The sequence below is a fragment of the Delphinus delphis genome, chromosome 16 (genome assembly GCF_949987515.2).
Source record: "Delphinus delphis chromosome 16, mDelDel1.2, whole genome shotgun sequence".
NCBI lineage: Eukaryota > Metazoa > Chordata > Mammalia > Artiodactyla > Delphinidae > Delphinus > Delphinus delphis.
In genome coordinates this window covers 13,441,581-13,455,580 of record NC_082698.1, presented here as the reverse complement: position 1 = coordinate 13,455,580, position 14,000 = coordinate 13,441,581, and the positions used below count along the sequence as shown (strand labels likewise).

At 37.0% G+C, this 14,000-nt stretch overlaps 1 protein-coding gene across 2 annotated transcripts in view; it reads right to left on the bottom strand.

Moving 5' to 3' along the window:
• Positions 1–14,000, bottom strand: part of PDZD8 (PDZ domain containing 8) — a 99,317-nt gene that overhangs the window by 65,550 nt on the left and 19,767 nt on the right. For both annotated transcript variants that reach the window (XM_060033997.1, XM_060033999.1), the window contains one exon: positions 5,121–5,246. In XM_060033997.1, the coding sequence (XP_059889980.1) occupies positions 5,121–5,246 (126 nt within the window). The remainder of the gene's footprint in view (positions 1–5,120; positions 5,247–14,000) is intronic.

The following is a 14,000-nucleotide window of genomic DNA, read 5'->3' as shown; positions in this document are numbered from 1 at the left end:
ACCATGGAGAAAAGTGAGCCTCTTCCATATGTGGTGCTGGGAAAACTGAACAGCTACATGTGAAAGAATGAAATTAGAACACACCCTAACACCATACACAAAAATAAACTCCAAATGGATTAAAGACCTAAATGAAAGACTAGACACTATAAAATTCTTAGAGGAAAACACAGGAAAAACACTCTTTGACATAAAATAACAGCAAGATCTTTTTTGACCCACCTTTCAGAGTAATGGAAACAAAAATAAACAAATGGGACTTAATTAAACTTAAAAGCTTTTGCACAGCAAAGGAAACCATAAACAAGACAAAAAGACAACCCTCAGAATGGGAAAAAATATTTGCAAATGAAACAACACACAAAGGATTAATCTCCAAAGTATACAAACAGCTTATGGAGCTCAATATCAAAAGAACAAACAATCCAATTAAAAAATGGGCAGAAGACCTAAATAGACATTTCTCCAAAGAAGATATACAGATTGCCAACAAACACATCAAAGAATGCTCAACATCATTAATCATTAGAGAAATGCAAATCAGAACTACAATGAGATATCATCTCACACCGGTCAGAATGGCCATCATCAAAAAATCTAGAAACAATAAATTCTGGAGAGGGTGTGGTGAAAAGGGAACCCTCCTGCACTGTTGGTGGGGATGCAAATTGATACAACCACTATGGAAAACAGTATGAAGCTTCCTTAAAAAACCACAAATAGAACTACCAAATGACCCAGCAATCCCACTACTGGGCATATACCCTGAGAAAACCATAATTCAAAAAGAGTCATGTACCACAATGTTCACTGCAGCACTATTTACAATAGCCAGGAAATGGAAGCAACCTAAGTGTCCACTGACAGATGAATGGAATAAGAAGATGTGGCACATATATACAATGGAATATTAGCCATGAAAAGAAACAAAATTGAGTTATTTGTAGTGAGGTGGATGGATCCAGAGTCTGTCATACAGAGTGAAGTAAGTCAGAAAGAGAAAAACTAATACCGTATGCTAACGCATATACATGGAATCTAAAAAAAAAAGGTACTGATGAACCTAGTTGCAGGGCAGGAAGAAAGATGTAGACACAGAGAATGGACCTGAGGACACGGGGTGGGAGGGGGAAGCTGGGGCAAAGTGAGAGTAGCATCGACATATATACACTACCGAATGTAAAATGGTTAGCTAGTGGGAAGCAGCAGCGAAGCACAGGGAGATCAGTTCGGTGCTCTGCAATGACCTAGAGGATTGGGATAGGGAGGATGGGAGGGAGGCTCAAGAGGGAGAGGATATGGGGACATATGTACGCATATGGCTAATTCACTCTGGTGTACAAGAGAAACTAACACAGTATTGTGAAGCAATTATACTCCAATAAAGATCTATTAAAAAAATAAAAAGCTTAAAAAATAAACATTTATAAGAATATTAAGCTAAAACTATAACAATGACATTATAACAACCTATGACATTATAACAACCTGGACATGTTTAAATAGTGCTCGCTCAAGCAGGAGAAATGTGAATATGTATGCCTAAAGGCTAAGAACTCAAGAAACTTCAACTCGTGACAGTAAGCTAATTCAAAACAACGTTATATATATACAAGTGGTCTACGGAAATGTTCTAATCTTAATTGGTTTATGTGCTCTTAAAAATTTGATCATTCTAAAACTTTCCTCTATTTGTTTCAAATCTTCTTATATCACTAAGTGAAGTTGTCACGGTAAAAATATCTCAAGAGGTCTTAAGCCTTAAATTTCCAAAATTGAAATAAATGATAAGCATTTTTTTGTCCTTCCTCCAAAAAAGGGGGCACTGTTATTTGTTCTTCCATTTTCTCTAGAGTGTCCCTTTCTTTCTGTTTTAGAGATTACAATAAACCCCACAAGATGAATTTATATTCAGAAGCAGGAAAAATGAAAATACTTAGATTACAGTAGTATCTCCTCTTTAGTTTGAATCTTACAAACTTGTAATCTATATGAATTGAGAGTTCTTTTTTTTCTACTAACAAAAATGCTCAGAAGAAAAACAACAATGTAAGAAAGATTTTAATAAGAATATGAGAAGAATAAAAAAGCAGGAATGAGTTAAAAGTAGTAATTAGTAATTTATTCTCTCCTTCATTAACAATTTTAAGTGATCCTTAAACTGTGTGAATAACACATAGCACCACAACACTAAGTAACTTTACATGGTTGGGTTTATAAAGATAGTGACTAAAACACTATTGAGATAGTGTGCTTGCTTGTTCCCAAGATTAAGCTGTCACCTGGGAAAGGTGCTGGCCTACAAGGACTAACATAAGAACATGAACTACTGTCCATGCTTTCTCCTTCAACTCTCCAGAAATACTGGTCTTTATTTTTATATTTTTTGACAAGGTGATACAGTCACAAAAATCAAACAGTATAAAAAAGGTTATAGTGAAAAGTTTGGCTCTCACCTTCACCCCTGTCCATCATCATTAACTCAGTTCCTTCAACCTTTTCCCCATAAAAATTTTTATTGGTTTCTTGTATATTCTTTCAGAGATTCATTATACACTTCCTTATTAAAATAAAATAGGATACATATACTTCATAAATTGTAATGTTTTTCTTTGTATTATTTATCTCAATTCAATATGACCTAAATAATGCCTGACTACACTCTCTCAATGCCTTCATGCAGTCTTGGGTTCAAGGCTGACCCAAGGTTTTAAGTGAGCAGTATCTCAAATAAAGCAAGAGAATGGTGAGCAAAGGAGACAGCAATAGCAAGTGGTTAAAAAGCCGCAAACAGGGGGCTTCCTGGTGGCGCAGTGGTTGAGAGTCCGCCTGCCGATGCAGGGGACGCGGGTTCGTGCCCCGGTCCGGGAAGATCCCACATGCCGCGGAGCGGCTAGGCCCGTGAGCCATGGCCACTGAGCCTGCGGGTCCGGAGCCTGTGCCCCGCAACGGGAGAGGCCACAACAGTGAGAGGCCCGCGTACCGCCAAAAAAAAAAAAAAAAAAAAAGCCGCAAACAACAGACATATAATTAATCCATAATCTCATCAGCAACACCAAGACAAAAGAACTAGTTTTTTAAAGTTCCTAGCACAGTACCGATTACACATCATATACACTGCATTAAATATCTGTTCAATGAATCAATCAATGAATCTTCTTCAAGGCTATCTTTGCAAGTTTGGGGATAGGCGGGTGAATAGGTAGGTAGGAATTAACAACAGGAGAGTCAAGAAATTTTTTACAAAGCTGCCTTTCAAATGTTTAGAAGTTGCTATGATTATTTTGGAAAAGGTAATCCAATGGTATGATTTTGATGCCTGTGAATCTATAAGAAAATTCACTGAAAGAAAGTATCAGTCCAAAATTTCTTCAGACACAGGCCACTTGATAAACATCCTTCCAAATGATAATATAAGCCCAAATTATAATTAGATATTTATAATTATAATTAGATATTTATATAATTTATATAATTGTAAATTATAATTAGATTTTAGACAGGAGAGATTTAATACTTATGCTTACCATAGCATATTGGATTAGCTACTTCAAATTCAGACTTACGTAGAGCCGTATTTTTATTGTATATATCATTTTACTGTACATTGCAGTCCCTTTTACAAAATTTACAGCATATTCAGTCTTTCTTTGATAAAAGAATTCCCTTTAAACTAGACTTTCTGACATAATCGTACACAATATTGATTCACTCCAAGACTTAAAAAAATATTTAGCATATTACTAGTATACTCAAAATTAACCTATTAGCAAGGATACAGGTATATTTGGTATAAAATAAAACCTCTGGATTCAAGCACTTATTTTTTATTATGGGCTGAAAATAAAAATAGAGTGATTAAGCAACAAATAAGTGGTCACAGAAATGTAGCAATAAGGATAGTGTATTTGTAGTTGGAATGATCAGGAGACACAGTAAGGAGGCAGTTTTTAAGGTGAAGCAAGAAAGGCTAGTCTCAAGGAACAGAAGATGGGGTAGGGCCTTCAGCCAGGAGAATAGTGGAGAGTCAACACAGGAGCTTGGTACGTTAAAATATCTAAGGCAGGGAATGGCAAACTACAGTCCATGGGCCAAATCCAGTCCACTGCTTGTTTTTATAAGGCTTGTGGGCTACCAAAGGTTTTCACATTTTTAAATGGCTGAAAAAAACAAATCAAAAGAACTTTATGACACATAAAAATTATAAAATTCATATAATAAAGTTTTACGGGCACACAGCCATGCCATGCCCATTCATTTACCTGTTGTCTATCTATGACTGCTTTCACACTACAAGGCAGAGTTGAGTAGTTGCAACAGAAACCATGTGAATCACAAAGCCTAAAATATTTACTATCTGGCCCTTCAGAGAAAAAGTTTGCCAACCTCTTCTCTTAGGAAGGCCTATGTGGCTGAAGCACTGTGAGTGAGGGGCTGGGTGGAGAAAGAAACTAGAGAGGTAAAGAGGGGCATGCAAGCCATGAAAAAGATTTGGGTCTATATTCTAAGAGGAATGGGGAAGCCATTAGAGAATTTTAAGTGGAAAGTGACAATCAGATATGCATTTTGAAAAGCTCATTCTGGTTGTCACAATGGTAACCCGTGTCAGGAGATAAGTAAGGAGGCTAATGTATTAAGTAGTTCAAGCAAAGTATGAACACAGCTTAGACTATGGGGCTGGAAAAATAAAGAGGCTGGGCAAGATTACTTCTGAGATTCCCTTCCAGCTCTAAAATTTTAAGAATCACAGGAGTTTACAAGTCTGATTTTGCAACTTTCCAGGGTATTTCCAATTATCAAAAAGAGTTCTCAAAACTGTTATGCTATGAACAGCTTTCTAATAGGTAGTAAGAAATATGCCAACAGAGCATTATGTATCTAAAAAGTTTGGAAATTACTGCAGGATAAATGATCACCCCCACCATTAGAATGCTTTCTAAAATATAGTTTGTATTTTTTATAAGTTGGAAAGCACTACTTTTATGAAATTTACAGTTAAAGAATTTACAGATAATACAATATAAATTAACACAGCGGGGAATAAACACAAATACTGCTCAAGTACATTTTCAGTGTACTTTCTTTCCTATAATGTAGTAATGACAAAACAAAGAACATACCTGCTACATTCTAACAATGTAACTTTAAGGCGGCCTTCCGTAAGTGCCCATTGTTGTATATGGATATGCTCTTCATCATCTTCTTCGAATCCTTGCAAGGTTTGGAATGGGAAAAACGGCTTAAACCTGACAAAAGTAAAGATAAGTCTAAATTTCTGAATAATAAACACCACACTTTAAAGCGTAATAACAAAACCTACCTGTAGGAAAACAACACAAAACAAACATCTAATGCTGCATGTGCCCTATAAAACCAGAGCTTACCACACTCCCCCATAACTGGCAGCAAACAGTGCCTTCTTGGTGGGACCCAGACTTCCTGTTTTTTTGGCATGCCCTCATTGACAAGGCAGGACACCCAGAACAAAGGAAAAGAAAATCTAGAAGCCACCAGTGGGCCCTGAAACTTGGGTGGCACAGGAGAGAGGTTCTTTCTGGACCAGATGGGAAAAGTGTTCCTACTTTAAAAGATCAAAATTCAGAATGCAGTCTTCCATGGAAACAATAAAATTGGATAGCGATTAGTACTAGATAATGATAAATAATAATAATAAAAACAACAATTAACAGCAGCAAAGGTATTTATCAGAGATGTTTACTATCTGCCAGGCAGTGTGCTAAGAGCTTTACATGCTTTATATCTTATTCAATGCTCAAAATCCTGAGTGGGCAATATGATTAGCTTCCCACTCCAGATGAAAGGAGTGAGGGTTAGAAAGGTTAAAGAATTTGTTCAACATTACACAGTGAGTGGCATAACCAGAATTCAAGCTAGTTTGACTAGTTGACTACGTAACACTTCAGATACCTATGAATTATTCAGGTCTTTATGTGCTCATTGTTAATACTCTTGGGTTTTATGTAGAAGCTTGTGGTGAGTTATAAACTGTAAGCTTTAAAAACTTTAATTTGAAACATAATTCATACTCCTCCATTAAAGTAAAGGACAAAGAAAATGAGAAAATTGGGCTTGAGGGCCTATAGTTTTCAACTAACCCTACACGCTGTCACTAGACATGACATTTGTCTGCTCAAAAGCTTTAATGCCTTCTCACTAACCACACACAGTATAAACGATAGTCAAAAGTTCTTGGTTTCATATTCAAGGTCTACCACAATTAATCTTTCCAATGGTATTTTTCCTTATTAGAAACCTTCCAATCTAGGAAGTGTAGTCACCTCATGTACCCAGAAGATGCCATGCATATTCCTGCTTCCAAGCCTTTTGTACCAACTGTAGGTTTTCCCTATTCCTCAAAGCCTACCCAAACCCTAAATACTTTCTATAATCAGCTTTAGGTCCTACATCACAGCAGACCACACGCACTGCTTTCACTCTTCTTTACCTTGCAGTCATTTAAACTGCTGGGCACTTATGCCTTGAAATCTCAAATGTGACCTGGTTTCACAATTATCTTTACCCCTCACACACTATCGGGACTGAAGTATGTATTGATCTGATTTATAAAAATCCAACATAAAAAAATGAAACAAACATTTAGAAAATATGAATAGCCCACAACAATTTATACTGAAAGATAGTGATAGAGAGGGAGAAATACTATTTTACAGTTTCCCAATGAACAGGATTAAAGAAAAAATTCTTAGGGAAAGATAAGGAGGTATACAGACAATGCTCAGTGCTTTTCTCTTGCTTCTGAAAACAGATGGAAAACAGAAAGCCCCTTTAGCTTCCTAATTTCCATTGAAATCATTTGATTCAGACAGACTGGCACCAAATTTTTGAGAGAAAAAAAGAAACTACATTTATCATGTTAATACGATGTTGTAGCTGAGTGTTTTTAATAAACAACCCTTATGGCTCCTGAAGAACATATAACTGTCACTCTATTAAAAAAAAATCACAAAAAGCACTACATACACTAGCAACCTTGAATATAATAATCCAAGTTTGCTAAATCACAGCTGCTCTATGAATCAAATTTTCTTGTCAAGTATAAAGTTAAAATTTGATTAAAAAATTTCTCACAGGTGTGTGACTTCAATGTTGTAAGTAGTAAAGTCTAATTTGGGTTTATTAATGCTTCTAGGGGGGTTGCTAAAAGGATTTAGGCATAAAAATAAACTAGAATCAGAAAAAATGTATTCCATTTTAAAATAACACACTAAACAGTGGGATAGAGCTACTTGTTCAACACCCTCTCACCATACACAAAAGTAAACTCAAAATGGCTTAAAGACTTAAACATAAGACATGATACCATAAAACTCCTAGAAGAGAACATAGGCAAAACATTCTCCGACATAAATCGTACCAATGTTTTCATAGGTCAGTCTTCCAAGGCAATAGAAATAAAAGTGAAAATAAACAAATGGGACCTAACCAAACTTACAAGCTTTTGCACAGCAAAGGAAACCATAAACAAAACAAAAAAACAACCTATAGAATGGAAGAAAACATTTGCAAACGATGCGACCCACAAGGGCTTAATTTCCAAAATTTACAAACAGCTCATACAACTCAACAACAACAATGAAAACAGCCCAATCGAAAAATGGGCAAAAGTTCTAAAGAGACATTTCTCCAAAGAAGAAATACAGATGGCCAATAGGCATATGAAAAGATGCTCAACATCGCTAATTATTAGAGAAATGCAAATCAAAATTACAATTAGGTACCACCTCACACTGGTCAGAATGACCATCATTAAAAAGTCTACAAGTAACAAATGCTGGGGAGGTTATGGAGAAAAGGGAACCCTCCCACCCTGTTGATGGGAATGTAAGTTGGTGCACAGTCACTGTGGGAAACAGTATGGAGGTTCCTCAGAAAACTAAAAATAGAATTACCATATGATCCAGCAATCCCACTCTTGGGCATATATCCAGACAAAACTATAATTCAAAAAAATACATGCACCCTTATGTTCATAGTAGCACTATTCACAATAGCCAAGACATGGAAACAACCTAAATGTCCACTGACAGACGAATGGATGGATAAAGAAGATGTGCTAAATATATATAATGGAATACTACTCAGCCATAAAAAAGCCATAGAAAAGAACAAAATAATGCCATTTGCAGCAATGGCAACTAGAGGGATGCAACTAGAAATTATCATACTAACTGAAGTATGTCAGAAAGAGAAAGACAGATACCATATGATATAACTTATATGTGGAATCTAAAATATGACACAAATGAACCTATCTATGAAACAGAACCAGAACCATAACCATGGACATAGAGAACAGACTGGTGGTTGTCAAGGGGGAGAGGGTTGGGGGAGGTATGGAGTTGGAGGTTGGGGTTAGCAGATGTAAGTTTTTATATATAGAATGGATAAACAACAAGGTCTTACTGTATAGCACAGGGAACTATATTCAGTATCCTGTGATAAACCATAATGGAAAAGAATGTTTATGCGTATAACTGAGTCACTCTGCTGTACAGCAGTAATTAACACAACATTGTAAATCAACTATATGTCAATAAAACAAAACAAAAGTTATTTGTTCAGCAAGCTACTAAACAGAAACCACACATTCACCAAGAACACTTGGTTTTCAAAACTTTTAGTCCAAGTCTTTAAATAGCCCAAACTCATAAAGGAATCCAAACAATGAAGTAGGCTACTTCTATCCCTTCCTTTTATATTCCCATCATACCACAAAATCCTTCCTTCATTAGCCTATATCTCCTGTGAACCTATCAACTTAAAAATGTCACTGTTTTCGCACTCAAGTTCCCTTTCTTTTCCCCTCACTCAAACCTTCTTTTACAAGCTATCTGTACTTCCTCTTGTAGAAAACTTTAAAAACCAACCTGGGAAGATGGACTTTTATAATGACAGCATGAGACACTCCACTGACCTGTTCCCAGTGAAGCTGGTGAAATTATTAAAACAAATATTAAAGCCTCTGGAAATGGTCCTAAGGGCAAACAAGAAACTTCCATTCAAGAAAACCTACAGAAATATGGTAAGAAAGGTGAGAGTCTGTGGTGTTGGAGCCAAGATTGCTCAGCAGGGAAGAGATTCCACTCTGGACTGCTGAAGCGAAGAACACAGGCTGCCTCACTTCCCCAGCACCCTGTCAGAGGGCCTTCTTCCTGGTTAAGTGCAGGGCATCAATGTTTCTCATCTGGCCCTCGACCACCTATTATTAGGCTAAGTTCTGGGAGAGAATGGTCAAGAAGTTGGGAGCTCCTTTCTTTGACCGAGTTCCCACTTGAGAAACAGAGACTACCTTGGGCATAGCACACTAAGAATACTGAGGCCTTGATAGTCCTTGCCCTGGCTCATGAAACAGTGGTTCTACGCCAAGAGAGGCAAGCCAAGAGAACCTCAGGCTGCTACCACCCCTCATCCCACCTCCATCTAGGGTCCAACAGCTAGAGTGGGGGTGTCACTCACAGAGAAGCTTGCCATTGTCCCCAACCCTAGCTCCAGAGCCCTGGCTCAAAGATTTTGCTGAGGGAGAAGGAGAGGGAAAGGCAGGACATAAAACAGCTCCTAAACTGTTCCCACACTTTGATTGGATTTGTGTGTAGAACAATGTCCCAGGGCGTTGTTGAAAACAAAAGGCACAATGTCAGAGATTTAACACTCCACTAAAATAATCCAGGCAAATCACTAAAACACAAATAAATAAATAATAAATCCTGGGAGAGGGGGACCAGTATCCAGAGTTACTACAATATATTATCTAAAGTATTTGGTTTCCAACAAAAATTATGAGGCATATAAAGAAACAGGAAAGCATGATCCCTAAAGCAGAAAGAAAGCAGTCAACACAAACTGCCAGTTAAAGTGACCAGGTATTGGACTTAACAGAAAAAGACTTCAAAATAAGCCCTTACAAACATGTTCACAAAAAAATTTTTAAAGCATGATTAAAGGAGTAAAGGGCGGTATTATGACAATGTCACATCAAATATATAATATCAATAGATATAAGAATAATTTTTTAAAAAAGCAAGTGGAAATTCTGGAGTTGAAAAATACAATAGGGACTTCCCTGGGGCACAGTGGTTAAGAATCCACCTGCCAACGCAGGGGACACAGGTTCGATCCCTGATCCGGGAAGATCCCACATGCTAAGGAGCAACTAAGCCCGTGCACCACAACTACTGAGCCCGTGCACCACAACTACTGAAGCCTGCGCGCCTAGAGCCCGTGCTCTGCAACAAGAGAAGCCACCGCAATGAGAAGTCTGCGCACCACAACGAAAAGTAGCACCCGCTCACCGCAACTAGAGAAAGCCCGCGTGCAGCAACAAAGACCCAAAGTGGCCAAAAAATAAATAAAATTTTAAAAAAAGTACAATGCAATTTTGAAGTTCACAAAAAGGGTTCTGAATAGTAGATACGAACTGTCAAAAGAAAAAAAAAGTAGTGAATTCAAAGACAGGGCAACAGAGGTTATGTAAGCCAAAGAACAGAGGAAAAAAATGAAGAAAAATAAACTGAGCCTTAGAGAAATGATACCATTAAGTATACCAACATACACATAAAGGGAGTGCCAGCAGGAGGGGAGGGGAGAAGACAGAGAAGAGCAGAAAAAATATCCAAATAGAGGTAGGTAGCTAGTAAGCCCCCAAGCCACAAATTATGTGATTTCATTCATATGAAAATCCAGAATAGAGAAATCTATAGAGACAGAAAGTAATCAGTGGTTGCTTAGGGTTGGGGGTGGTAGATGGGCTAGGAGGTTGATGGGTGGAGGGTATGGGGTTTTGTTTTTGAGGTGATAAAAATGTTCTAAAATGACTGTGGTGATAGTTGTAATATATCTGTGAATGTACTAAAAACCACTGAATTGTAGGTTTAAATAGGTGAATCATATGGAGTATGAATTATATCTCAATAAAGCTACTTTAAAAAAAACTTAACCCAGTTACCCAGAGATAATTGCTCTTGTCATTGCTTTGGTATGTAAATGTTTAGTTAGAATTATCTGATTAAAGAAACAAAACCATAAATGACACAGCTCCATTAAAATAACTTAAAGCCCCTTTTAAGGCTTATGAAAAACAAAGATTTGCTGAATGGCTACCATACCAGGTACTGACTGTATAAAGCATTTATTTGCTCACTTAATCCCCCCAAACCAGGCATTAGCACACCGTACAAAACGAAACAGTCCTAGAGGTCTAACAAACGCTATACACTGGAGCCAAAATTGGAACCTAGTTTCCTAGCACTGCCACAACAGAATACCACAGACTGGGTGGCTTAAAAAACAGAAACTTATTTTCTCACAGTGGAAGTCTAAGATCAAGGTGCCAAGAGGGCTGGTTTCTGGTAAAACCTCTCTCCTTGCTTACAGACAACCACCTTCTTGCTGTATCCTCTCATGACTTTTTTCTCTGCACACATACTCCTGGTATCTCTTCCTTTTCTTTTAAGGGCACCAGCCCTACTGGATTAGAGCTCCATCCTTACGACCTCATTTAACTTAAGTTACCTCCTTAAAGGTCCTATAACCTCAAATACAGTTACATGGAGGGTTAGGGCTTCAACATTTTGGGGGATACAATTTGCCCATAAAAGAACTCATAACTCTGCCCATAACTCTGGAGCCGGTTCCTGAGGCTGATTTGATTACCGACCTGTTTTCTGCTGGAATACATGCTCTAAAGCTGGTCTGAAGTTATCTGACAAGGATGGTCATGGTTTCACGTATATTACTGTGCTTGATCCTCACTCACAATAACATGGTGAGGCACATTGCAAATCATTTCCCCATTTCACACAACAGGTTCAGAGAGAGCAAAGAGCCTTGCTGCAGACTGCATACTTTACTAAAAAGTTACATGAAGATATATGCCAGCAAAATGAGGGCCTAAAGCAAGAAAGAAGAAAGTGATCCAGAAAATACTGGATCCAAGTCAAGAAGGCAATGATGTCCTAAACCCAGATGACAGAGGTCTGGCAAACCAAGAGAGAAGTCCAATTTGGGGAAGGTGATGAAAACTCCAAGAAGGAGATCTCCAGGAAATAGGGAATGAATTGAAGAGGCAGAAGACATGAGAAGAGGTTCATTTTTCAATTAAATCTTGAAGATTTGGTTAAGGCAACTTGGTAAGAGAATAAAAAAGAATTCAAACTTGACTCTAGGACCATAGTGCTTTAATGGCACAAAGATTCTGAAACTGGAATATAGAAAAGGAAGCATAAACTTGCATATTAGGCAGCTCTGCAATAAAAAAAAATTGTATAGACCTAACAATAACATAAATATTTCAATAAAGGAAGATTTAAGTCTGAACAGAACATAAATGTTATTACATATAAATAAGGATGTAGTTCAATGAATGAATTGAAAATAGTGACATAACTAGATTGGGAAAAGACAGAAGGGAAGGTGAGAGAGGATATCACTTAGCTAAATCTTCATCTATCTTAGCAGGAAGTCAATCAATAGAAAATATCTAAAGTCGCTGAATCAAGACAGCTGTATGACTTTGTTGAGCAAAATATAGGTAACATCATAATTAATTACTATAGCTAACATTTACTGAGTACTTACCACATAATGAAAGTCATTATATTTATTAATTCTCACAATTCTATGGGATAGGTACTATAATTAATCTCTATTTTGTAGATGAGGAAATTGAGACACAGGTTAAATAACTTGCTCAAGGTTACACAGTTAGTAAGTAGTGAAGCCAAGGAAAGAATCTAAGCAGTCTGGCTTCAAAACCTGTGTTATTAATCACTGCCTCTTAAAAGTTGTTAAAAATAGAAATAGTACTTATGGCTGCTTCTGAAGAGTGTGACCTAGGGGAGGAAAGTAGAGGCTTTAGCGAAGTAATTGTTGATTTTAATTCTAAGTCCTTCTGTTATATTTGATTTTTAAATTATGTACATTAACTCAAATGAAAAGACAGATAATATCAAATGTTGAAAAGGATGTGAAACTGCTAGTGTGCCATAACTACTTTGAAAACTGTGTGGCAATTATCTGCTACACAGGGATAGATGCTTAACCTATGACCCAGCAACCCTAGATATCCAATAGAAATATGCATAAATGTACACCAAAAAACACGTATAAGAATATTCATAACAGCAATATCCAACTGTCCATCAACAATAGAAGGGATAAATTGAGGTACATGTGGAAGACGCCACAGCAAATAAACAAACTACATCAATACACAATAACATGGATTAATCTCACAAACATACTGTTGAGTCAAAGAAGCTAGAAAAACGATGAGTGTAAACACTATGGCTCAATTTATGTACAGTTAAGAAACAGGCACCTCCCTGCCCCGCACCCAGAGCAATGGTGGTAGAAGTCAGGATAGTAGTTACTCTTAGGCAGAGCAGGGAAGGTAGTGTAGCATATGAGGGACTTTCTGGATGCTGGTAATAATTCTATTCCTTGTTCTGAATGCTGTTTTGTTCATTTTGTAAAAATTCATTGAACTATATTTTTACAGTTAGTGTACTTTTTAAGCAGTGAGTTACACTTCAGTAAAAGTTTAAAAGAAAAAACATGTTTAATTTAAAAATATGTGTTACTCTGATAACATTTTTAAAATACATATTTAAAATTTTACACCTACAAGAGACGCCAAGCCTTCTTCTCATATGTGGATCTGAGATACTCTTTTTTAACATCTAAAATATGTTTTTGCTCCAAGATGTTTCTTCAAGACTGTTCTATAAGCACCCTGAATGCCAGCTGGTGACATCTCCATCACATGGCAGCAGTAAAACCGTTTGCAAACACTGATCTTTAGAGAAAAAGGGTTTACTACAAACCCAATATAAAAATATTCTGCAGTCTAAATCTACTCTTAACTTCAGCATGGGTTCTTGTGTCCTTGCCAAAATAATAAATCTGCTAGAGTTTTCAACTCAATAAAAGGGAAAACTTTCTAACAATTAGAGCCAGTCAAA